Raw genomic sequence first — 27,890 nt, 5'->3', positions numbered from 1 at the left:
CTCTAAACCATTTTTTAGGGACAAACAACATGGAAAAACTAATAGCAACAGGGAAAAACTAATATTCAAATATTTGTGATACCCTAAGCATTGCATTTCAGGAACATAATATTAATTTTAATTAGAATTTGCATTTGAGAGATTTTTTGCTCAATTTTGGTTTTATGATTTATGACTTTATGCAATTTTCTATCAATGATTCAAGATAAAAGGAAAGCCAAAGGTTATATGTAAAGTGGTCATTATATAAGGGAAGAAAGCATGTTTCAATTATGTTAGTTGCATGTCAGAAAACAACCAGCCATTCTGAAACTACTGAAAATACACAGTATTTTCCATGTGTAGGATAGATATCATCTGTCACAGGATACAGGAAAGCAAGAAGAATGACTCACAAACATGCAGCAGCTACCTTTTATAAGAATTCTGAGTATGTGCTAAACAGTGCTGTTGCAAAAATGTGTATTTTAAAATACTGTTGAGACTTAAAGACAGTTAAAGGTTCAGTTAGAGGAGAATCAGAATAATTGCAAAACCATGTATGACAAAAAAAAAAAAACAAACACCAAAACAAAACCCCAGGAAAACAACACAAAACTTGCTCAAGTTCTCATCTATGTGTGTTTCTCAATTTTAAGGTCAAATAAGCTGTCTTGCCTTGCCTGCCACTCATACAGGAAAAAAACCCAGTAAAATTACACAATGAAGGGGATGTAAGGTGCAAAACAAATAATCCAGCCCAAATCATGAAATGAAAAGTCAAAAATGAAAAAAAAATCAATCCACAGGGTGACTCAGTCACTTGGATGGACATGAACTTAAATGGCACAAAAGGTAAGGGGCTATTTTTGACTCTGATTTTCTAGTATCTGAAGTTCTGTAAAGTTTAACCATGGTACATGACATCAATAACTTCAAAGGCTGCATTTATGCAAATGAGATTTGTAAAGAAGAAAGCAGCTCCTTAAAAGCCTTTTTAATGCAAAAAATATGATGGAATATCTGGATAATTACTTGCCTTTATTGCCATTTGGGACATAGTTTTGCAATGAAAGTATAAATATCAAATTAATGTAGATTTTTAAATAGTCTTTAATGAGGAGGTGCAGGTGCTATTAGAGCACTACTGTGGATTTTTGATGCTGCAATATCATATCATGTAGCTTTAGTCTAAGAGAAATCCTGGATGCCTCATCCCTGGAAGGGCTCAAGGCCAGGCTGGACAGGGCTTGGAGCACCCTGCCCATGGCACAGGAGTTGAACAAGGTGATCTACAGAGATCTCTCCCAAACCAACCCATTCTGTGATTCCATAGCAAATAAAATGCTCCAGGTATGTACAAAATACTCTGACTTCAAGTGGGTTTTTTAAAACATAAGATCATAAGGTTAAAAGAGACCTACAGAGACTGCCAAGGGACTCCCCATCACCCTACAAAGGCATATCCAGGTCTAATTTCTGTCCTGTATTTGCCCATCCCACTCCTAAAGGCCTACACTGACAAAGTGTCTGGAATGTTGGAGAATATCTATTGCAGAACTACACTACTAGTATCATTATAATTTATTAATTTTCATTGTATCACCTGATTGTTCTTTGCAATATGGGCGCTTTGTTTCTCATCCTTTCTACAATAGAGAATTCAGATGAATGCATTATTCCATTCCCCACCTTCAAGGCCTTTATCACACCTCTCCATGATCTTTCATCCTATGCAACTATAAACAGACACACTTTCCCACTTCTCTCCTCTGAACAGTTCCAAATGTTCCACAGACTTTTTGAACTGCTGTGTCTAAGCTGTCCATGATGTCCAATTAATGCTATATTCAGTAAAGGACAAGAATTACATGTCTTAGAGGTACATATGCAAACCAGAAATATATTCCTTTTTTTGTAACTAGATTGCAGTTGACTTACATTCAGCTTGTGAACCTTTCTAAGCCATTGATCAGCTCTGAGGAATTGTAGCACAGTCAGCTTTTTTTTATTTGTGCTGTTTCTGTGAAGATGATTATTTCTACCAGATTATTTCTAAAACTTGCTTTCACCAGTATGGATATTGCTTCCATATTTCTAAAGGTTGTTTTGAAGCCTGATCCTGCTAGGAACACACTCCTCACCCAGCTCCCCTTATGCAAATTGATTAGATGTAATCTCCAACTGCAGGACTTAGGTCATTAAAAACACTGATGAGTTCTGGAGCTAGAACAAAGCTTTGAAGGGGCTAATGCAGATAACTACAGTCCACACATAGTTAATCCTTCATTTCACTGATAAGGAACATCTGATTATGGGGTTCTGAGCAGTTTTGCACCTACTCCACAGCTATGTAATCATGACAATGCTTCCTTGCCTTCCCTATCAAAGTATCCTGGGATGGACTTTTTATAGTCTTTATAATGGCCAACTGTACAAGCACCAGATGTTCTCTCCTCCGTTCAAAAGGACTTTTATCCTACCTTGGAAGAAAAGTACACTCTTTTTGTGTGATTTGGTGAACGAAGAAAACATCCGGGCTTTTAATCTTTTTTTTTTCCATAGATGCTTACAAACAGCTTAGCTTTTATTGATGGATGTTTCTGGGAACTCACTGACTAATTCTCTGGATCCTCTTTTCCTCCCTTTCCACTGAGATGATTTATGTCCATCGTTTTCTGTAAGCTGACAGCACACTGGATGCTCTAATCAGAGGTGGACATTTTGTGCATGGGTGATTTAGTCATTAACAGCATTAACACCGTGGACTTGCTTTCCATGTGAATGTAGAAAGGGACAAGTTCATTATATTATACTTAATAATATACACTATATTATATTAAATATACATAATATAATATATTACATTATACTGAATATTATTACTGGACACTGTGAAGGTATTAAGTCAAAACCTAGTGTGCTTGATACTTGTACATGGGTCACACATGCAGGGATACAGTATTTTTCTAACCTGCATGTTCCCACTCTTCTAGAAATATTATTCCTTAACTTTGTGAAGAGAAAAAATTATTATGGTAGGCAAAAAGCAGCGTAGGATCGGTATTGTCCATCATTAACTTATTCAGAAAGCATAAAATCCTAAGAAATGGGTGATTGGTTTTAATTAAGATGAAAATCAAACACATGCAACATATTTCATATCTTCATAATGTATTTTAGCAAATATTGAAATATGTACGAAATATAACACATTAAAGCAACAGACTATTTCACATCTTTGTATCTCTTCACCCAGAAAAAATTAGGAGAAAGATTTAGTGTCCATTTCACTCCTTTTTCCTGCCTAAATGAACAGAAACCTAAATAATTGCCAGGGACAAAGGGTTATTACAGAATAAAGGAAAGAGTCATCAAAGCCCCCCAGTTAATACCAACAGAATCCTTAATGAAAAACTGTATCACCACCACTCAACTGTTTGTGTGCCACAGGTGAGGAACTGATGGCCCAGGCAGTGAAAGAACTGGCAAAAAGGCACCTACAACACCAGAAAGAAAAGGACTGACTTCCAAAGCCAAACTTCTCCAACTGGGAAATTGAATTTCCCTGCCTCCCTTAGTACTTCTGACCATGGCTGCACAAATATAAAAGGCTAAGAAGCTACAGCTATTTAAGTCTATGATAAGTCTTAATTAACTGGGATTTTCAAAATGTATGTGAAGCAGAAAAAAAACATAACAAGCTTAAGCTACAGGATTCATTGTGGTTTCAGTTTTGCTAATTGCATGTGGGTCAAATGACTGCCAAAGCAGTCTGGGCTAATTTACTGATGTGACAATTCAACTGCCATGGTGTACTCCATCCAACAAATCCCAAACAAAATATCAAATGATATTCTATTTTCCAAAATTTATTTGTGTAAAAATTGAATGGCATGGATAAAAATAATCATCTGTTCAAATATTCATATTCCCTATATTACTTTTGCTACTATACAACTGTACTAAAATAACATTACATTAATTTTAATTAGTTTTGCATTTCAAAGCATTTTTTCCACACATAGTATGTTTTTATGCGACTTCTGTCAATACTTGAAGATAAAAGGAAAGCCAAAGGTTATATGTTAATTATTAATTATCTGTTGAAAATAATGTAATGAGCTTGGTTTATATCAGGTCACACTAACTCTCAACTGTTGTTTGTGAACTGCTGGAGCAATAAAAAATATAGCTCCAGGAAGGATAAACATTGCATTGTTAGATCCTTGGAAAAGAATAACTACTCTACCTTTTTGTAGGCTGTGTCATATACCCATGGGGATTTTTTTTAAAGTACTATTTGATTGTGTGGTTTTTTGGCTTTTGGGTTTTTTGGGGGGTTTGTTTGTTTGGGTTTTGTTTGTTTTTGTGGGGTTTTTTTGTTTGATTTGGTTTTGTGTGTTAGTTTTGGATTTTGGGATGGGTGTTTCTGGGGCGGAGGAGGGGAGTGTGCTGGGTTTTTTTTTTCCAACCTAACCTTTCACAGGTGTTTGCAGGTTCCTCCAGAAATAAGTATACTATGCAAATCCTGTCACCATGACCCTGCTATAATTTTGTCTTCTACCCAGAGAAGGGGAAGAAGCCTTGAAGGTGCCCAGATGAACTGCACAGCCAGCGTTTGCTCAAGAAGCACGACCCCAAGGAATGTTTGTGTGTACAAACATCTACAGAGAGTACAGAAGTCCCCCATGGAATTTGTTGATAGCAACAACACTGACACTCACAGCAGTGAACACATTCTGCTGACAGAGTAAACCAATTAATAGTGCAGGCACTGAAAAAATCAGTTGGTAAAGTTATTTAATTTCTAGCTGCATTGATCTTTGCATCTGCTTTGCATTGATTATTAAAGCTCTAAGTTTAGCAGGGGGTCATCCACATAGGAGAAACTTCAGTGCCTTCAAAATGTTTTTGAAGAAAGAAACAATTAGTCTGTATATTATCAACACTAACTTTAAGAGATAAAAAGGTGGATGTGCTTATTTTAGAAGGCAGCTACTATCCATACTGGGCAAAGTAAAATGCAAACACTTTGGAAGAGATTCAGGAATGATATGAATCCCACCTTACTGCTACTCAATTGCACACATATGTAAATGTACCTAAAACTCAGCTCTGAAAAAGGATCACGTATTTGCAAGGAAATGGATGTTTGTGGAGGCAGTAGCAAACGTTCTATAAACTACAAGCAATAAAAGTTATTGTTTGCATGATTTAATGTAATTTTTAGAATACATGGCTAGCATTCAACTGTAAATAAACAAAACTTTAGGTAGAAAGGAAGAGCAGGGTAATAGAAAGGAACTATGTTTTCCAGGCTTGCACTTTTGAGTTATTTCCCTGCTCTTTGGAGGAAGAACAGCTCAGACTAAGTTTCTTTTATTCTTCTCCCCCCATTGCAGGGGACTCACCTAGGCCAAAGTTGCCCATCCAGTGCAACTAAAATTTCTGGAAACTCTGAGAAAAGCAATGGAGTATCTAGAGAGGAGTATTTGCACTTTTCTCTTCAAGACCTCTTACTGTAAATTGTCAAACTTTTTCATTCTCTCTTCATATCAGTTCTTGCAACACTTCTGTTGTTTGCAGCTAAATTCACTCTTTTCTTACACAGCTTTGAGAAACAGAAGGTTTGTTTGTGTTTTAACGGGGGAAAAATAATTGATGCTATGCTGGAAAACACAGGAAATACAAACATAAAGAAGAGCCTCACCACTTTGGGCCAATATTCAACACCTGCTCTTTCTTTTTTGTTAGGAGACAGAAATGAATCATCTATTTTGGTGCAATCCTCTTTATTTACAAAGAACACATCCACCAGACTCATTCCTTTAGCACTGTGGAAACCAATTCAAATTACTTTTCTTGTCATAAATTCTAACAGAGTTTTCTGGCTTCTTCCCAGGGTCCCACTAAGGACTGCCTTTCTCATTGTCTGCTGCTTTTTGCTGACAGCTAGTTTGCTAAAAATTCTGCTAATGCTCTTATGTTTACAACCAGTCCCATGGAAAACTCTCAGACCATGCAGCTCAAAGCACCCCCAGGTTCTGCCAAGTGGCCACTTGCCTCAGGCAGTCTTTTTCATTTGGGCCAGTTCCCTCTCTCTTTAAAATAACCTTAATTTTACCTTCCTGTTGCCTTGAAAACTTACCCCAGTACACTTGCAAGAGTTAACCAGGGAGTAAGATTTAATATCACCATTATAAAATTAGCATTATCTCCAGAAGCATTTTATATTCATATTTAGAAAGCTCAACTTTGATAATAAATTCCACTGAACAGAATATCACAACTATTAATTTTAAAGTACTGTTATCAGCAGTAAAAACTACATCCAAGCTTCCTTTCTCTGCATATCCCAGGAACCACATATAATGAAACTAATTTATTTTGATTATTGCCTTTTGGGAATCTTCAGGCTAACTCCACTACACAAATGTAAGAAGGAACTTCAGTTATTATGTTAAGAAAAGTGAACAGTTTTCTTCTGGTCATAAGTACATATGAAGAACACCTACTTAGTTTCTTTTCCCTAATTTATTTTTTTTATTAAAGAACTCACAATTTTAATTTTAAAATCTGTTGTTGTCTGTTATCTTCTTTACCTTCTGAATTTTTGTGGAATGAAGAAATAGATCTGTTAGCAAGCTCTCACAAATACTTTATATCAGCTTTGCTTAATTCACTCCCCAACAGAAATTTTTTCAATATAATATTGAATCTGTCACTGGCACCATTTAATACTTCTTTTTACAGAGAACATGCATGTTGCGAGCATTACCAATATAAGAATTAGTCAGATGCTTACTTTTATGAAATGACAGTATTATAAATACAACCTCAATTTTACAAAATGCAAGGAAAGAAAGTGAAGAATAACTCTCAGTATGGGACATTTGACTCGATGGGTTATTTGTATTGTTAACAAGAAGTCAGGTCCCCACAAGTATCAGAGTATAAAGAGTGAACACTGTGAAAATTGGGCAGGATAAATTGTCATTTGGAAGGGCCTTTTATACTGACTGCAGAGGCAGTCCTGAGACAAGATCTAGTGTCAGCTACCCAGGCATATTGCTTGAAAGGTTCACTCAGAGAGGAACCTAAATTTTAGGTAAGAGAGAATGCAGAAAACATCAACCTCAAAGAAATGCCCCGGTTATCCTCAGGAAAACTAGATCCAGAAATGAAATAAGCAGTCATAGCTCTACTGATTTCAGAGGAGCCTGAGCAATATAACAAGTTGAGATTCTGGTCCTATGAATAGCTCCTTTGACTTCAGTAGGATTACTCACATAGCCTATGAGTAACTACATACAGATGTGTAAGATATTTGCTAAGCAACAGACAAGAAAATAGCAAAAAAGAAAAATTATCTGTGAGCTTAACAACTTATAAACTATATAATCCTGTAGACCCCTACACACATGAATACTATTACACACTGGGGTACATTAATTATGCATGTCAGTATTTCTTGTTTTCCTTACATTTGCTGTTGTTGGTTCTTTGCTCACCCTGAAACACAAAGTATTGCTTTTGTTCCTTCAAAAGCTGTTGTTCAAGAATACACCATATTGTCTGTGTTTTAGTATTGCTAAAGTAAATGTGTTGCATCCCATAAGCAATATCATATACACCAAAAGCCATTACTGTCTTTTCTAAAGGAAATACTTTAAGAATTGTCATTTGAATAGAAAGCAAAAAAGCTCGAGCTGAAATGTTCATATTCTCCACATTCATTAGTGCTATTGACATAACTGAACTTCTTTGTTCTTATTAGAGTTACCATAGAAATGAGCCTAAAGCTATTACATGAATTGTTACTGCTATTAAGAAGTAGCCTACTTCAGTTTCATTTGTCTATTTGTAAGAACTTTTGAATATTTAAGAGAATAAAACTACCTTGGTAACAAAATCAAGGCAGAAAGGTGGAGGGTTTTTTGCACAAACATAAGCATATTTAATAAACAGAAGCAATAACTTGAGTGGCACCCACACACTGTATTGAAACAAGCATTTTCTACAATTCCATGTTTTTATGTTTGTATATGCTATTCCTTAAGACAGGCAAATGGTGCACAGCTGACTGTATAATGAGATGCTATATATAAATTATATTAACCTTTAAAGTTAGGTAAGCACTTTACACACACAATCCATGCTTTCAAGCATTTTTTACCTAAAAGGGCAATCATGCATTACACTTCCTCATTGTTCAAGAGCTTTATAGTGTATCACATGAGGAAATAAGAATCTAAGTAATCTTTAAAGATATGCACTGTCTTTCTGGTGTGTAATTAAAATAATATATTAAAAAGTGATTTACATTAAAAAAAAGTACAAATCTATTTTAACTAACTGACTGATCCAATATACACAAATGCATATTTCAGACTAGATATAGGGAAGATATTTTTATGATCAGGGTGGTGAAACCTCCATGCCTGGGAACATTCAAGTTCAAGCTGGATGAGGCTCTGAGCAGCCTGTTCTGGTTGCTCATTGCAGGAGGGTGGGACTGGATGACCTTTAAAGGTCCTTCCCAACTCAAACAATTCTATGTTTCTGTGATTCTAGATAACAACACACGACACATTGGCACATGTCTTTTGTGTGTCTCAGTGAAGGGAAGAAGGTGCTTTATGTACATCAGTGATTACAGGCTTTTGGATTAAAAGTAACAATTCCTTAAAACATCTGAGGGGACCAAGAGTACAAAAGGTGCACAAAAGGAAATCTGAGCAGTAACTGGTTTACCTTAGGAAGGGCAAATACTTTGCTAAAATAACTCAACTAGAAGCTTTGTGGTTTATAATCCCATCTGTGTGAGTTTGTTAGTGACCTCAGTGTAATCTTGTCAGCAAAAAGAAAAGTTCAATGCACTATTAAAAAGAAATCATTTGGATGCAGATTCTATCAGCAGCGTGATGCCTTTCAACCAGAAGTTCATGAGACAAAACCTTTGAGCCACTAAAACTCTGGCAGGCAACCTATCAAGTTTTCAGTAAAGTGATCTATGAATGGATTGTCTTGTACCTATTCTGAGCAGAAGACTGAATGAATATTTTATATATGAAACATGCAGAGAAAACAATATTCTCTTCATATTTCTTATTTGGCAAATCTGGGTGATAGATCTTTTCTTGTATAAAGGAGGAAAACAGTCAGATTGGAGCTTCATGGATGGGCTCTTGTGTGAATTTAGGGTATAAAATGCAAGGGGCCCAACAAATCATTTAGGAGAAAATGACAGCTTTTGGTTTTTCATCCAGTGAACTAGAAAGTCAAATTTTACTGAGAAAGGTGCTAGTAGAAAGATTTGTGAGCCTTTGGAGTAAAAAGAAGGATGAAAGATTAAAACCAAGAATACCTATCTTATCTTTTAACACAGTGTAGGACTCTTCTAAAAAATGCTTTGCATTTCTTAAACCTTGCAATATTTAGGAACTCCTTTATTTGATATGCAAGTATATCTTTCCCTTTTACTAATCCTGCCTCAATTTCCATACTTACCTCTAAATGTTATCTTGCTCTGTCATGAATGTTCTAAATTCCTCCTGTTTTGTTTTTGTTTTCTTGGGACTTTGATGGTATTTTTATCAAGACTTTTGGGGTGTTCTTATCAAGATACCGCTATAAGAATTATGCTTTGGATATCATCTCGTTGTATTCTGTATTATTCTTTTCAAGGAAGGAGCTCCCTGAGATGAGCCATATTCCACTATCTTACTTCAGCCCTTCTTAAAAACCTTTTTTAAAATGTCACAAATCCATGGGAGGAATGGGTGGTGGAAGGTGTCAAGGGATGCCAGGCAGGAGGCTGTTCATGTTCTACTGCTCAAAGTTTCACTGATCTTTTTGGAACTATAAAATAAAAGAATGATACTTTCCAATATCCCTCAATGCAGAATGTGAATAACTTTGATGGTATAATGTAAGACAGTGTCTGCTGTCCCTTGCCCTTTCAGAAGGCAGGAGAGAAGAAGAGAAGCTCATCCAGGAGTTAAAGTATAAATATAGAGTTCAAAAACTTGAGATAAAATATATCTTAAGAGACAGGAATGTAGGTAAGATATGAACCAAAATTTTTATGAGAAAAAAAAAATTACCAAAGCTCAAGGTCTTAACTTAGGGGAAAATTATTTCAACTAGATAAACTGAAAGACCAACAGATATGGGCAAAGGAAGTTAAATTCAGTGTAGAAAAACATCAGTTAAAGTATTTTGGAAGACACTTATTTATCCATTTTCATATATACACAATGTAACAGTTTCTTACATGTACTTATGATAGAACCTAAATTTTAACTGCTCAGCAAGATATGGGCAGTGCTCTGAGCAGTGCAAAGCAAGTATTTGCTGAATGAGCAATGAATTAGGAAAGAAACTGGAGGGAAACTTTCTAAATTAATGGGATAACGGAGACATTCCCTCTTCACAATGCAAACAACTTGCTCCTGCTTTGTACTGGATTGGGGCCATGCTATGTTCAATTTGGAATCAATAACGTCCCAATTTAGCCAAGCATTGAAGTCAGAGGGCAAAACAGGACAAGGTTCTGAATTTTCAGCTACACATAGGGCTCTACAAATCTTTAAAAAAATTATTGGCTTAGCTCAAGAGCCTGATAAAATGCATTACTAAAAGATGACAAGAACTGGATGGTAATGTTCCTCCTCCTTCAGGGGAAAGAAAATCAGGAGGGACAATAAAAGGATGCACAGCTTTTAACAGCAAGCTTTTCTGTATTTGTTTGTGTTCTTGTTTTATTTCTATTACCATAGTTTGGGTCCATATTGAAGGTAACATCTAAAGAGTCAAACATTCCTGTCTCTAAAGAATGATGAAAGAGATTAAAAGCTCATCTGCCCAATGGGCTCTAAAGTAGATACTTCAGAAATCTTTTCAACAGTAGATTGTCTCTGTGTGCTATTCATACAATTTATTTGCAACACTTAATTGCAAAATCTTATATGTTACATATAAATAGAAGTTTTCTAGCTAGATTAAAGGAAAATATTGCATGGAATGTAATAAAAAACTTGTATTTTACATGAACTGAAGCTGGTGGTCAAGAGCAGATTGAAAATAAAGGAGACTTCTTTCAGCATTTACAATTCATAACTCTACTGAACTCTAGCTACAAGAGAAAACCAAGTTTCTCTAGCTATACTCAAGGAGAGCCAAGATTCAGAACCAGCCATGAAGCTCTGAGTTCATCCAGTTGCCAAGTATGTCCTTCTCTTTTGCTCTTCTAAAGAAGCTGCTTGATGTTTATGTTGCATTTATCAAACAGCTTGTTTTAGCTTTCATAACAGTCTTTGAAGTACTTTTGATGATATTAGGAAAACAAAGCTTGGAAAACTTGAGAAACTTCTTGTATGAAAATGTTTTCATTATCAAATAATGCCTAAAGACCACATTAAAATATTATATTTCAAAAACCTAGGAAAGCAATCACAGAACATTAGACCAGATCCTCTAGATCTGGAAAGGGGTACATTCATATTTGTTCTTAAAAACATAACAAACCAACCTCATTAACATCTGGAATTAAATCAATGAACTACTACATTCTATCACAACACAGTTTTGCACAGAACTATCAAAGTGTTGAGACAAATTTAAATGAAATAATATTATGTTGAATAATGTAGTTTACAGTAACCTTCATCTCTATTTTGCAAGAAATAAGAAATAGATGAGAATTTGCCCTCAGAAAATTTTTAACAATGTTCATATGAATTTAAAAAAAAAAAGTTCCAAAAGGAAACAAGTACCAATAACATACATTTTCCTTTGTAGCACCACTTGAAGCTAAACCTTGGCATTAGTACATTATAATTTCAGTGAAGGAAAATTATAAGTGCTAGTTACCTGGCACTTTTAAAGCATATATAAATTCACTGTAGATCTACAGAAAAAATTATTTAAACATTCATAGTGCCAGTATACTAAGAAAAAAATCATTAAGTAGACCAAAGCTTGTCTTTAAAATAAACCCTTAAGATTATAGTACATTAAGCAAGTGCTTTTTCCAAAAATCATCAAGGTTAGAAGGTTCAAGAAGGGAAAACATGACTGTCTACAAATTTTAGATCTCATTTATGAGAGCAAAATGAAATATTACAACTACCAGTATACAATCATATATACGTAGCAGCATAGATAAAGTTTAACCTCATTTAACTGTAATAAATTGTTAAGCAGGTAAGAACAAAGATTTGGCCCAGATTTTTCAACATAGCTGTAAGAATTTAGACCACAAAAGAATAAGGTGATTTTATGTATGAATATTTACTGAAGATTTCAATTGTGCCACAGATTTAATGATGAAACTACTGATTCTAATAGAGAATTTTCCTCCTTTGAGGGGAGCTCCATGTTGGATATTAGGAAACATTTATTTACAGAGAAGGTGGTCAAACACTGGAACAGACTTCCTAGCAAGTGGTCAGTGCTCCAACCACATCAGTGTACATGAAATTACTATTTACTTGGACAATACTCTTAATAATATGGTTTAACCTTTGGTCAGCCCTGAGGTCGTCAGGCTGAATAATTCTTTGCAGGACCCTTTCAACTGAAATATTCTATTCAATTCTATTCTAAATATTTTAAATATGCCACCATAAGGAAATTTTAACTTTCTGCAGCCTAGTGCTGTAATTCCTTTAGTTTTGACAGGAGAAAGAAATAGATTTTTCTTCTTCAGCATAAAAAATTCAAGGGTATAAAATGACTGCATTTTATTTTTGCAGTGCTGTTTTTTTTTTTTTTTTTTTCAGTGCTAATTATTTAAATTGCATATACAGGAGAAAGGGAAGGAGTGACTGTTAATCAAAGTTCTCAACATATTCTGAAAGATAAAGTTATTGATACCTCTCTCCGTCGAGAAGCCCAACAGGTTTGTTTGATTTTCCACACGACAGCAGCTACCAGCAGTAAGGATAAGAAACAACTGCAATTACAAAAGAAAAAAAAAAGAATTGTAACTTGTGAAAAGCTTACGTTTTTAGAGTATCAAAGGCAATGAAAAGGCATTCTAGCATGGGAAAATAAACCCCAAAAATTGGGGAAAACTAAACTCTACCAGAGTTACAAAGAGTCAACCATCCACGTTCAAAGTCAAAGCAAATGCACATCACATGCTCTGGTTTTCTCCTGGATATGTTTCCATTAGCATGGGATAAGCTCCAGTACAACTTTCCACATACTCACAACAGTCTCAACAAATATGCACTGCATGTTCCATGTTTAGTAGATGAAAAAAGAGGACGAAGTATAGCAAAAAAATTATGGCAATTTATATTTCTTTCACTTTGTAAATTCTGAGTAATTTCCTGGGATGCAGGAAACGTAACTACACAAGGAGTTTAATTAGTTGAGGGGCTGGGTTTGCATATGGACAATAGGCCTGTGTTATCTTATTGAGTATTTCCATGAGTAATTGCCCAGGGAAAACATCTCCAAGGACATCACCACATTACAGTTCCAAAGACACAACAGAAGAAGAAAAAAAAAAGACAATTAAACACCTGCAGTGCACAATCAGAGCATACACCTTCTCTCTTGCTTCAGTATCTTTGTATTGTAACATTTAATCCATGAAGTATTTTAGTAGAAAGATCATCAAACTCAACCTCTTTTAATGAGTTTCTGGATATTGAAAAAAGGCTTCTAAAGCTGGCACTTGTAATTACTCAGAAGATCTTTCAAGTTTTTAGACAGTTTTTTTTCTAATATAATATAAGTATCTGGATTTACTAATTGTGTGAAGAACTTTCAGACCATGTTAGCTCTTCTACTGTACCAAGTGGTTTCAACTAATCTAATACTAACTATTGAATTAACTACTAGACATCTACAATTTTTCTTTTCTGCCAAAAAGCTTCAAGATATATTCTTTAATATAGGAAATACCAAGATTTCTGGAAGTAGTATAGTTCAGAGGAGTACTGTGCATAAGTGCAAAGGAACACCAATGCCTTCCTTTAAATTCAAGTACAAGTGATTGTAAATTTATATTTGGTTGCCTATAGAAGAGCAGAACTAAAAAAAACCCACTGACCACCAGAATAAATTCAGTTTTGCAGCAACATCTTTTAAGGTTTTTAAGTCAAGAAGGAACTATTAATAATATTTCCCAGAAATGTTCCCCCTCCTCTACAGTGCACTGTCCAGGTGGTACCTGCAACAGATGCTTTAGGGTACCAGTACTGGGTACTGATGTGCTGCTAGAGACTGGCATACTGTGCATGAAGTAAGGGAAAGCCATCTCACTCTTCTCCTCCTCTACAGTCCTTCCAAAATCCACTAAATTACGGAAACAACAGCAACTCTGTTTGCAATTTTTAACTCAGTGCTCCTGGAATTTAGAAAAGGTTAATACATGCAAGGGAGCTGGACACAAGAAACTAAGAGAGAGCCTTGCACTGTGTGACTGATCTATTATGACCAGGAAGAGAATCTCTACCCTTAGAAAATTCTCTCCTTCACATTTATTAATTTCTTGAACAGTTCTCTTAAGTTAGTAGAATAAAAAAAATATTCCGAGTTCTGGCTGAAAGACTTCAGACAAATGGATCCTGTGCTCTGTACGTCAGTGGAGTGGGTCACACTGAATTTTCTTCTCATCAGTCAAAACATCAATTACTTATTTTATACATAATCACTTATTTTAGCAAAGCTAAAATCAGAAATTAGTGTCTTAAAGATGCACCCATAAGATACTATAAACCACTGGAAGTTACAGCATTTATAATGTGACTTTTGTATAATCTTTTCTTGGCAAGTAAATATTATATTTTTTTTCCTCTTTTTTTTTTTTTAAGGGAGTGATTTTTTTAGAGGGTGAATCAAAATTCATGCTGAAGAATGAATGAAGAAAGAGATGGAAAATAGATTTTGTGAAATTAACCTAGTTCCAGACTGTGGTGAGATAACATCCTTGCTTTATGTAGGGCAATAAAAATTAAAGCTGACTGCAAAGGATCTCACAATGTAGAGTGACTTAGCAATAAAATAAGAGAATGAAATTCAGTGACAATGAACTGAAGGCAATGTGCACAAGAAAAAAAAAAAAAACACAACTAGCTACAAATACACAATGATAGGTTCTAAATTAGCAATTACCACTCAAGGGAATGATCATGAAGTCATTGCAGATAGTTCTTTGAACATATCAACTGAATGTTTAGTAGCAGTCAAAACAGAAAATAGGATGTTGAAAGAGATTAGAAAAGGAATAAAAAACAAATCAGAAAGCATTGGGATGTCAGTGCATAAATCTAGAGTGTGCCTGTATCTTGAAGCAACCATCATCTTATCTCTAAAAATTTAAGCTGAATGTAAAAGGTGTAAAAGAAAGCAGTCAGCTTGGCCAGGGGAATGAAATAGTACAAGAAATAAGTTCTCTTTGGCTTTGAAACAATAGGTATTTGAAGGGAGCCATGATGAAGACATTAACATCACAAGCAAAAAATGTAAAAAACCAGCGGTGTAGGTGGATGCTCTCCAGTCCCCCATTATACTTCTTATCTCCTCCTTATGACAGAGATATAAAAACAGAAAGTGCAGTGCAAATTAAATGAATTGAAAATTGGCCATCAGGCAGATAAAAAAGAAACTGTCAGCAGGGGACCAACATCAGAAAAGGGAACTTCTAGATGGGTTACAAAGTTCCCATCAGATCCACTCAGTTTTGATGGGACAAATATATAATAGCTGAGAGATCTATGCATGACACAAAGACAAAAGTGGTTAATAATGGTTAATGGCACAGAGGTTAAAGAAATTGTACAATGGTCAATTTTTAGATTTTTTTTTATACACAATCATTGCTAAGTTGTATTTATGAGAACAAGCAAGTCCGACGTCATTTACATTGCAAAGAATTTCTTTTTCCCTTGGAATGAAGCAGTTCCTAAACCAGCTTAGAGACCAGTGTGAATGACAATTCAGTATGAATTACTGCTGGGATGCTGAAACAAAAAGGGTTAAAACAACCTTAAATACTCAGGTGCACAATAGTAAGCAGCACTTGAGAGATAAATTTATCACCCTACAAGATTCTGCCAAAACAGATTCTATCAGACTTGTTCTTAAAGCTCTGCCATTGGCATTTTGTGAAAGGAGATTGGAAAACATGGAGAGAATACAGAGAAAAATCACAAAAAGTACTCAAAATCTGGACAAATCTTTTGCTGACAGTGACTTTACAAATAAATCATTTCACTTTTGGAAAAGACCAAGTGGCAACTTGCCTGCAGTTAATCGACATGATCATAGATTATGTGCACCATCTCTGACTCTCCAGTTGAGACTGAGTGACATCCAAATCAACAGACATTTGGATAAATGCCTTTGCAAAGCACATGGGTTATGAAATGCTAACCCCCAGTACAGAGTGAATGACTTTCTGTATTTATCAATGTAAATCCTCCCAATAAGACAATTGCCATACCAAGACACTCTTAAAACCACAGCAGCCCAAGCATTATCAAGATTTTGTGCTCTCCAGAGCAAAGAAAAAGTGCCAGAAGACAAGGATACAGCTTTGCACAGTTTCGCCTTCAAACCACGTGGAACAAAACAGGAGGAAACACTAAAAAGCATGCTTGAAAATGAGCAACCCATCACCAGAGCCCTGGATTACAGGTTGGTTGAAAGTTATTGTCCTAACACGATTTTGGAGACAATAAACAATTGGAGAACCAATGAACTGCAGAGGAAGAAGCCTTGAACACAGTTTGTGTGCAGCACAGCAGAGGAAAGTGGCCAAGGAAAGGCTGCAAGAGAACACCAGGGCTAGCAGGGAGGTCTGGGCTATGCAGATGCTCTGCCCAGAAGGGCTCTGGGTAATACGAAAACAGAAATAGTGATTTAATAGAACAAAGAGAAGGGAAATTGCAAGGAACAATTACTGCTTGCATAACTATTTTTGCAAGCTACAGAGCAAATTTTTGACTTCCAGAGGTCACATTTAGGCATATTTAGTGCAGACCTGGCTGAGGAAACAAAAGTGTTTTCCATAACTCAGAAATTAGTTTCTCTGTGCTTCTTTAGGCGGCAAACTAAAAAGTGTTAGGGGAATTAGTGGATGTGTTGCTGCTTGGTCTGGGCAAACTGAAATAAAATGTGTAGATATCCTTAAAGAAATTTTAATTGCATGGATAAATAGAGGGGGAAATCTGTGAAATGTAATGATCAGCATGTTTAGACCAGATGAATTAATGACACATTTGTGCCTTAAGCTCTATGAATGCATAATAAGTAAACTACAGAATTCCTTTTTTTATTATGTATTAATGCCTATAAATTGAATATTGTATCAAAGTAATACTTTAGTTAAAGTGAAATAATTTACTTATTTTTGCTGGGATGTAACAGGAACTAAGCATAAATATTTTAAGAATCAGTACTGTAAATGGAAGGTAAACAAACCAAAACGAAATGTGCCATTCTTTGTTATTTCTTTTTTCATTCTCTAATTGTTTAACATACAAAGAGAATAATTGCTGTTTTTATGATTTTACTCAAGACAGTAATTTGCACAATAATTCAAATAAATTTCCACAAACCAATGAAAGCAAACACTTTTACAGAACTTTAACTTTCATCTAGTATACTTTTAAATCTACTAAAATGGAAAATTATGTGAGATTGTACTTTGAGCATCCATCACATTTACTCTTCTTACAGGACAAGGTAATGCAGCAGCCCACAGCTGAGCGTGGGGCAGCATCCCTGGTTGGGCCACCCTGGGAGCAGCACAGCTGGGCCAGCTCAGGGAGTCAAGGCTGCTCTGCCAGCTGCCATCATCCTGTCCCCATGCTCCAAGGTGTCACAGACACATCCTTGTGCCCCAAGGGAAACTCCTGCAGGGCTGGCTTAGTGTGGGTCTGGAATGGGCTTTTGAACCAAGCCCTGAGTGCCCCTGTGGAGCAGCCCTGGAGCTCAGTTAGAAGATGTGCAATGTTCACTCCAGACCAAAGGGGCTGTCAGTCCATGGAACTAAACTAGAGCTAGTTCCAAGACAAAAAAAAAGCATTCAGTGTGGATGTCAGGTCCTCAGCACCATCTTGCCCAAGTGATGACCTCTTTGTTCACACTGCTCACCAACAGAGAGAGAAGCTCCCAAAATTCCTTTCACCAAGTTTGTTAGGGGCATAGCAGATTCATTTCCTGGCCACATATATACATTTGCACATACTTTAAAGTCTTCTCCCAAGTCTTTTTGAACATAGGACTTGGGCCATCAAGACAATTATTACTCAATCACCTGAGTCTTGCTGAGCTGAGACAGTAATTAAATATTCTTCTGTATCCATCAACCTCCTGCCTGTTGATTTCTCTTTGACAAGGACACAAACATGTACAGTTCCCCAGTTAGCAATCTAAAGAGTGACCCCACACTCTATTGTTTCTCTTCTAGTACTAACATGAATACAATTTAACACATTCAGTAAAACAGTGATGGCAAAGAAACTTTTTAATGCAGATATATGCAAAGAACACAAGTCTCATACCTAAGTTAATATTTTCAAGGTAGTGCTGCAAAAGTTTCCCAACAGATCACATTAACTGTTTTTCTAAGAACTGCTTTCCCAACACATTATTTACTATCTTTTTATTGGCAAATAGAGTCCATTTTAATTGATATTTTATAAAGCAAGCACAATTCTAAAATAAAAATAATTGAACAATTATTTTTCTAACACTGTGACTTCAAATAGCAATTATTGTCACAGCAATCGATTTCTTTCATTGTACTTGACAAGAACATTGTGTTTATGATTATGATGTGCTGGGTTCAGCCATCCTTGTGTTAACTGGTATACACATGACAAGCAGCTCCAAAGATTTCAACAGGATTATCTGAAGCACAAAGCATTGTAAACATAATATTAGAAGTCTGATGTGTATGACAGCAGTATATTTTTTAATGATTAATTAAATTGCTATGAATCAGAAAGTTTTATAAACATCATTATAAGTAGAACTATTTCAGTGATTAGCAATTTAAAATGATTCTGGGAATTAAGTGTTACAATTCCAAATTAAATTGTGTAAGGATTAAGGGAAAAGTAGTCTTGGCTAGCAAGGAAGTAGGATATGCAAATTCCAGTTCATAGTAGCACAATGTGTGGGGTCAGGGAAATGAATCCTGGCTGTGGAGCCAAGACATTTCAGCCAGGAGTGCTGAATTCCTGCTCAGGGAGAGGCACAGCCAGTGAAAGGCATTGCCAACAAAGCCAGCATCCCCATCCAGGAGATTCAGGAATGTCCTTTTCCTATTCCTGCTTGTCATGACAACACCACCAGCAGCTCCAGGCACTGCCTCCCATTTTCTGGAACGCTCCATTTTCTTGGCTCCATTGATAAGCCAAGAGCTGTAATCTTTCCCTCTTCAGCTACAAAATGTCATTGTTGCACAGCCCTAAATATGACAGGGCTTTTTCCATCAGCCTATATCTATATTCCATTCTTATCCCCCACAGCTTCTTTTTGAATTAAAGGAACCCAAGGAAAATGTGAACCCTGTAATCCAAAAGCCACACAGGGTTCAGGCACTGAGTTCTTGCTTTCCAAACTGAAAAGTTAAAGAAATGCCTGAATATGAGGTAAAGTATCTACGATGGTATTTAAAACTCAAAGTATTACCAAAAATCATTTAAATGCAAATTTGTATTTATTTGTGTCTCAAATGGAATTCACACAAGTTAAGCAACAAGTTTCAAGTTCATTTGAAACTAATTACACGGATAATTCTTCTTATCCAGATGACTGATTAAAATGTTATTTTTTGATGCAGTCCTGAAAATCCATATATCCCCAGAAATAATTCTTGCATAAAGTGATTCATGAAAGTCACATAACTTCCCTTAAAATTTTCTTCTCACACATTCACAACTACCAAATTTATACAAAACAGATTAAGAGTTAATAAGAAATGTATATCTGCCTTCCAATCTGGTCCTTCCAGACTCAACACTGTATTTGGAAAGAATGCATGGAAAAGAATATCCACATGAAATTTGTTTTACTTTGTCATGGTTAAAACCATGATACTACCAAAAGAATGCTGTAAGTCTCCAGAGCAGCACATTAAAAATTACTATTAGAAATATCGTGAAAATAATTTTCAGTCAGAAAGCAAAATTAAGTAAAATGACAAACTAAGACTTCAATAATGGTATAAATAAAGCTTCACAATTTAAGCTCTGAATGCATAATGGGAAACAGGGAGATTGAACTATCAATGGTGTCAACTGCATTTTATATTAGTTAAATTTTAAAGTAAGCAGTAGCAATGAAATATAAATATAATATGTATTAATTTATTAGTCAGAATAGCTGCTATTTTTTGTGCTAAATAATTTATTAATATATATTCAATACAGAAGACCAAATTAATCCTTCTTCTCCCAAGGCATAAACTCCTATAACAGTTTAAAATCATCTCTGACAACTGCCTTTGCAAAGCCTGGGTTCATTGGTCTTTCCTGTGCAATGAAACATCAAAACTCTTCTTGAAAGTAAAGAAGAAAGAAATGTTTGAACAGGGAATTTGTAATTAGCAGAAAAATTATTATTAAAAAAAGTATATGTAAGAGTGCCACAATGTTATAGAGGATGGAGGGGAGCATTAAATAACTTTATTCAATAAAATAATTATTAAAAAATAACTACAAAAGACGTACACATACATTTTTTAGATTTCTATTTTCCTACATACATAATTCATGCATACATCCACAAAGCTGTGGGTTTCTGTTAAATATACCACAAGCTGCTATAGTGAAGTATGAATGAATGACCAATCACACGAACAGCCTTTATATTCAACTTAAAAGGGAAAATGCATGCAGTGTACACCAAGATGCTATTGAGAGATCAACATTCCCATTTAATCTGCCAATCCAATATCAGATTAAAGTGAACCATGTAAAAGGACTCTGAAATATATTACATAATAAAGCTCTAGATGTGAACCTTTTACCTTTTACCCTCTGTAGTTCTTCCTTTCACCTCTTTGAGGCAACAAATAAAAAAGATTTACAATCAAAACTATTTGATCTGGTGTAAAATGAAATTAATCTCCACTGAATAAATAGAATATCACACCCATGAAGCATGATTATGTTTCTTTAGTTATGGAAAATACTTTAATATGTCATATAATTTTATGTGTTTGCCCTTCTTGGGTGAAATACTCCATATTTCTCTCAATAAGTGATGTTGCATGTAAAAAAAACTTATAAAATTTATATATATTTGTCGACTGAAATTCTGTACAAATTATGAAATACAGAATTTAGTATTTTCTGCAGTAGCTTTCCAGAATAATTAGAAATTGAATATAGTGCTTCTATTACAAAATAGTTGTGCTTTCACTTCTGCTTTTTTGCAATGGTCTTCCTGATTTATGCTAATTTAGGATTTAAAATTAAAGGGTGGGGAGGGGTGGGGGGGAGACAGAGAGAAAGAGTCATTTTTTCTAATCACTGTCAGCTAGTGAATTTTGGGAAGAATTGTCACCAGTGCTAAATTTCAGCCTCCCAAACCAAGAGATCCACATTATTTCAAGAATTTTTTTCAATACTTTTTCAATATTTTCACCCATTGTTATTTTTCACTGCTCTCTCTAGTACAGCTATTATTCTCCAATAATACATCACAGAAATATAAAATATGCTTAGAAAGCCACCACACCATGTCAGCATTGTTTAGCATGATGGACTGAAATATAATGAAGGAGTTTAACACAGTCCAAACAACTTTTCCCTTCCATCTGTAATCTTTCCAGTACTTTTTCCAAAGAGGCAAATACGCTAAAATGAGTAGGTGTAAAAAAGTAATAACTTTCCTTATTAAAAGTCCTGTTAAAATTAAATTTTCCTGAGAACAGAGCAAGGATTTTTAAATTTCCAGGCCGAAGAGGCATCAGTCAGGAAGAATACTAAAAATTCTGCAAATGTACTGGATAAAGAATAAAAACCCCTGATTACCCTTGACCTGATATTAGAATTTCAGCTACTGAAGACTGAAAACATATTAGGAAAGAAATATTATTTTCCAAGTGGTGAATGTTTTCCTAAAATATCACCAAAAATTATTGAAAACATAGAAAACCAGCTATGATATAGAACATGATTGGGCCATATATGAAGATTAAATTCAGATCAAAAAATTCAGATTAAAAAATTTAAATAGATAATATAACTAGTTTAGTTTTTACTGTGTGATTCCTAGTGTGGCTTTTGGAGTTCACAGTAGAATTTCCATAATTTTGCTTCTTATTGACAAAGCATAGCCATTCCTACCTTGGATTCCAACAGATAATTTAGAAAGACCACAAAATCTCCCACACAAAATACTTAATTTAGTACCAAGAAATGTTACTAGAATATTTGCATTAATATTCCAATATAGAAGATGAATTCCTTTGATTTAAGATGTCTCTTCTAAAAAGGAATAATCAGATTTAATATTTTTGGACGTATGAAATTCACAGCATAGCACGCGGTCTAGCACTGTCTTTTCTCTCTCTCTGTGATTTATTTCAGCTGAGAACAGGGACCTGGAATATTTCTGCCCTGCCATGAGGAGATTGCTCATTTCTTGGCTGTCACTCAGTGCCCAGCCCATCACACCGCCCGCCTGCAGAGACAGACGGGCACGGGGCTTGACAAAGCTGCTTGTCACCCGCTGTAATGGACACTGACACCACTGCCTGAAGGAAAACACCAATGTTTCTACTTCCTTTAGTTCTTGTTATTGTTTCCCTTCATCAGCTTTCACCCCACTTCACCGTATTCCTCACATCTGGGAGCAAACTCCTGAAGTTAACTTTGCAACTGGTACATGTCATAAGATGACTGAATTCCTTCTCTTTGGAATTAAAATGACAAAAGCAAAATTTCAAGTCCATTTATCACAGATGAAAACATGTTTTAGTTCTTTTGCTTAAAGTACAGTGGACTGGAGTTTCATAAAAAAATGACCAGGAAGGATTAAGCACTCTGGAAGAAAAATTGCTGTGAGCCTTGATGCTGTTGAAATCTAAGAAAAAACCTGACTAACTGGATTTAAGAAAATACATCAGAAAATGTAGGGAATCAAAACATAAACGCAGTATGAATCATCTGTGATGCTTCTTAGGATACAAAATCCAATGCAGCTCTAGAAAGACACATCCCTGAAAGGAGAAAATGCCAGAGCTTCAGGAGACACAATGAAAACTTCTCACTGTATTTGCTACATAAAGGAAGAGAGACTTCCAAACTTTAACTGCACTGACTTTAAGGAAGGAAGAAGCCCATACCTGTTTTATACACAGGCACATAGGCCATCTTCAGATATCTGAGCCATTAATTCGTGTTTTGAGGAACAGTGTCTGTTGAAATTGAAGTATGGTGAGCACTCACACACATTTCCAAATGACTCAAAGGACAAACAGAAAGATGAAAACCAGGAAGAAAATAATGGAGAACAGTTCTGTTCACTGACAGATTAAGTGACTCATCCCTTGTTTTGAAGAGCAACTGATCCGGTGGCACTGGGGAATCTCCTTTGCCTGCAGGCCAATAACAAGTGGCTGCTTTCTCTGGAAATATGAACACACCAAATAACTCCAAAGTGATGACAAAGTTTCTGTGTGATTCAGAGAGCAGAAGACACAAAGCTACAATCAACAATTCAAACCAAATATTTAAGGAAAGGAAACCCAACTCAAATTGCCCACCACAGTACAGATGTGCTTTTCCCAGTGGAAGTCAAACAGCTCTGTGCTTCTAAGTGAGGTGAAAACTTTTAATGCAGCACTAAGTAAAAATCAATTTTATTCTAGCCTCAAAAGTAAAATCCATTTTACTATGATAACTTGATTTTCATATTACTATAAAATATTCTAATTTGGGTTTATAAGAGTTCTGGACTTTCTGAGATCCCAGCCACGGTGGATGTGATCTGATCCCAACACACTGGTTTTTGTCTTTCTCACAGAGATCAATATTAGATCTGATAAAGATAAGTACTCCAAAATAAAGAATATCATTAATTTCCCATCCTTCATTCTAAGAGGAACAAAACATGAAGGCAGGGTACAGATCAAAGGATGCTGGTAAAGAGCAGGAGTTCTCCCATGGCAAACTCACCCCCAGGGTGATGGATTCATCCACTGCAGCTCCCAGGAGCTCTGACACTGCAGAAATGCAGTCAACCCCTCCCACTGCAGGCAGCACACAGTCCTACATGTGGACTTAATGAATCTGGTTCTTCAGCATCTGCTGCAATTCCTCTTGTAGCTCATGCTCATCTTTACCAAAATACCCATCCTCTCATTCTGCAATAAGCACTGGGTACATTTTGAATATTGTTTTCTCTCATGCAGCTCACAGAAAGATTTAATAGAAGGAATGCACCCCTGATCCTAAATGACTGTATTTTTTCACGGAATTTCTTAAAGCACACACAAAAGAAGCATTTTCAAACTTTCAAAGAGTCCATATTGTTTAATATTGCTCTACTTAATAAAACCTGGAGATTCTGTAATTTATGACAGTAAATTACAGTAAGGAGATATGTCAGAAACGTGACTAAAATATTCTATTCAGTCAATCAGCTTCACCCAAAGTAGCAGAGACAAGTAATAGTTCTGGGAGCTCAGAGAACATGCCTGATGAGTTAGTAGTTGGTACAATGCATTTGAAAAAGGCTTTAAAAACATAGTTCTGGCACTTGCTTATCATTTCCTATCACGATTATATTAACAGCTAACCTTTGTCATCTGCACCAATTTCATGCTTGCCTGGCTTTTGATTATGAGATTTAACCACATTTCTTACCAGAACTTATGCTTCAGATTCTTAATAGAAATAATTATCTGGGAATTGTTCGAGTACTGTTATAAATTCTGTTACACTGTTATAATTTTATTTAAAAGCAGGTATAAAAATCAAGTGTTTCTTAGCTCTCCAATCAGGATTAACTCAAATCAAAGATAATAAAAACAAAAAATTATTGAACAATCAATATACATGGTTGTTAGATGTGATCTACAGAAGTAAATAATGTTTTCATAAAATAAAGCTACTTATGAAATGTCTGAAATGTCCTAGCACCAATTTAGCTAAATCCATATATTCATGTAAGACTTGTAAACACTGCAAATTTCTTTATCCCTTAGAATTTCAAATAAAGTGCCATACTTTAGGATATTGTGGGTTTTAGTGGTCCAGGTAATATAGAAATATACTTTCTTTAACTGTGCATACTGCATTTCTTAGTGTAAGAAAGATCATTCACATTCGCTGCCTGTGAAATTTTCCCGTGAGATCTGCACTTCTTCAGAGAAGGTGGAAAGAAAAGAAGTCGCAGATTTCTCAATTTGTGTGATGGCTAAAAGTCTTCAAGGCACTCAGAACAGCAACACAGCTGCCACAATCTCTATAAGACAGTTTGGAATCTGTTACTACTCATATTGCATTTTTATTCCTAGAGAAAAGGTCACTGAACCAGTAGCTACAACAAAATATTCCAGCAAAAAAAGAATGAAATTGAATAGGGTGGAGGTTTTTAACAATGCATATCATGGTCTGAAGCACTACAGTTTCAAGAATATTCTGCTTATTTTTTTCAATATAACTTCTATTTATCTTTATCTTATCCTAGACTGTTTTTGTTCTAGGATATACAATATCAGTATCTTGGTAGATCAAGCATTAATTTCATCAAAATCATATATTTTGTGCTTTATTATGTATAGTTTTAAATAAATTCCTAACACAACAATGTTTTTAAAACAGTTCATCTTGATACAACAGGACAGTTCTAAAAATGCCTGTTTTGATGCAGTAAAATGTTCATTTCATCTCTCAGTCTGGAACACAAAACCTACAAAAGAACAGTTTTAAACTATACTTTTGCCTGGTTGTTGAATAGCAGTTATTGTAGAATGGGGCTATTTGCTGCTCTGGCCAGGCAGGGTGAACAGCATTTTGTCACAACCTCAGAAATAGGAATATAATACTGGATGGGAGAAATGCAAAGGCAGGTTTATCAAAGCATATTGAAGTATGTTTTGTTATCAAGTACATTCAAGTTGTCTTTAAACACCATTATTTTCTCTATCAACAATCTTAGTAAACATGGCCTGGGTTATTATTATTGCTACCACCATGATTTGCCACAGTCACAATACACCTAATTCCCATTCAGCAAACAAAACCAAACCCCACAAACAAACAAACTCAAATCCACACAAGACAAGAAACAAACAAACCCTTATTAAAATGATTCTTTTAGGCTGCAAACTGTTGACATCCTACCTGTGCATTTACCCAGAACAAACTGGATGAGACAATTCCATGTAGCCATAGAGATGGCTGCACCACCACAGAGCTTTAAGTTCACCTTTTCTAAGGCTGCACCAGGGCAGAGAGCACCAACAAACTGCTCTTAGTTTACCTCTGCTATTTGTCACAGGATCCCTCTTGTCTGTTGTACTTGTACAGACTTTGCTTTCTTCTACATGGGTTTGTAATCTAAACGTTTGCATAATCATCCTAAGTTTTAGAGCTTGCTGTCTCCCCATGAAAAAAAGAGAATAAAACCCCAACACACACACACACACACACACACACACACAAAAAACAACCAAAAACCAAATACCCAAAACACCACTAGGCTGACCTTTAGGAAATTAGCATTTTATTGCTCTGTTTGTGGTGAAAGAGGAGAAATGGGATATTTTATATCACCTACTAAACTCCTCCCCATTAGCCAAAGCCCTGGGCATAGAAAACTTCAGGCTCTGTTCATTTCTGCGCCCTTTTTGGCAACAGAAATAAACAGAATTTGGACCATTCACAGTATTTAAGAGTCTGATTCTTTAGGTACAGTTCCTCAGAGCACAGTGATTAAAGTCAACAGAGAAGCCAAACTGTGAACTTGTGAAATAAAGTTATGGCCTAAAAATACAAAAATTCTGATGAACAGACATGTCTGTCACTGTTCATATTTTGTGTACACTTCATGGTTATTGGGAAATATCTTCACAGCAAGATTTCAAAGCACTGTAACTAATCTGTGTATATTCAAGTTTGTGACATTTTATAAGATAGCTGAACATTTAAGAAGCCTTTCAGTGGAGTTTTCTTCACATTCTAGAATAGTTGTTCATTTGCAGTTGCAGCCCATCCCTGCATTGCTGCCATAACCAAATCTCAGGCATCAGCTTCACAATCAATCTCTGACACATGAAAGCATTAGTAGTGACATGCTGTGTTTTGTTAAAAATAACAAGCTATTGAATAGAGCCATCATTTTAAATAATTCCATAAAAGTTTTTTAAGAAAAATCACACACATGAATTCGAGTTTAGCTGGCTTTTCTTAATCACTATAATACATGGTACAAACCCAGCTAATCTTCATGAGGTGTGAGGACTGTACCACTGAATATGAAATACACAATTATACAATGCAAGATTCCAGCAGCTGCCTTTAACTGGCCTGGATCCTCCACTGGTGCAAATTAGGGACCACAGTTTGATGGCCTCATTTCAGGCATTTCTCAAGATTCAGAAGCTGGTTAAGATACTGGTTTGATGGTAAAGAGTCATCAGGATTTCAGTCAGAAGACAAAAAAAGCAATTTACCTGAAGAAGGTGACAAAGAACTGCACCAGATCCATGATAGTATTATGCTGTGAGAAGGCAATCTGCAAATAAAACAGAAGTAAATTACAACATTTTCAGACTCAACAGCTCTTTTTAGGCGAGGGCTTTATGGCTCCATGAATTATTACTTTCAAGTGTAATTTCAGTCTAGTCTGCACACATCTGCACTTATGATAAAGTGAGATGAGCACCTAATTCCCATATCCTTGCTGGTATCAAAACACAA

At 35.6% G+C, this 27,890-nt stretch overlaps 1 protein-coding gene across 4 annotated transcripts in view; it reads right to left on the bottom strand.

Annotated features, from left to right (window-relative positions):
* ATRNL1 (attractin like 1) overlaps positions 1 to 27,890 on the bottom strand; it is a 432,739-nt gene that overhangs the window by 190,965 nt on the left and 213,884 nt on the right. For all 4 annotated transcript variants that reach the window (XM_071445975.1, XM_071445974.1, XM_071445976.1 and 1 more), the window contains exons 25-26: positions 27,644 to 27,705; positions 12,862 to 12,940 (exon numbers count right to left, since the gene is read on the bottom strand). In XM_071445975.1, coding sequence (XP_071302076.1) covers positions 12,862 to 12,940; positions 27,644 to 27,705 — 141 coding nt within the window. The remainder of the gene's footprint in view (positions 1 to 12,861; positions 12,941 to 27,643; positions 27,706 to 27,890) is intronic.

The sequence above is a fragment of the Agelaius tricolor genome, unplaced genomic scaffold, assembly GCF_023055355.1.
Source record: "Agelaius tricolor isolate 1412-34295 unplaced genomic scaffold, bAgeTri1.0.p SCAF_22, whole genome shotgun sequence".
NCBI lineage: Eukaryota > Metazoa > Chordata > Aves > Passeriformes > Icteridae > Agelaius > Agelaius tricolor.
Note: the sequence above shows the minus strand (reverse complement) of the source record. Positions and strands in the feature narration are given on the sequence as shown.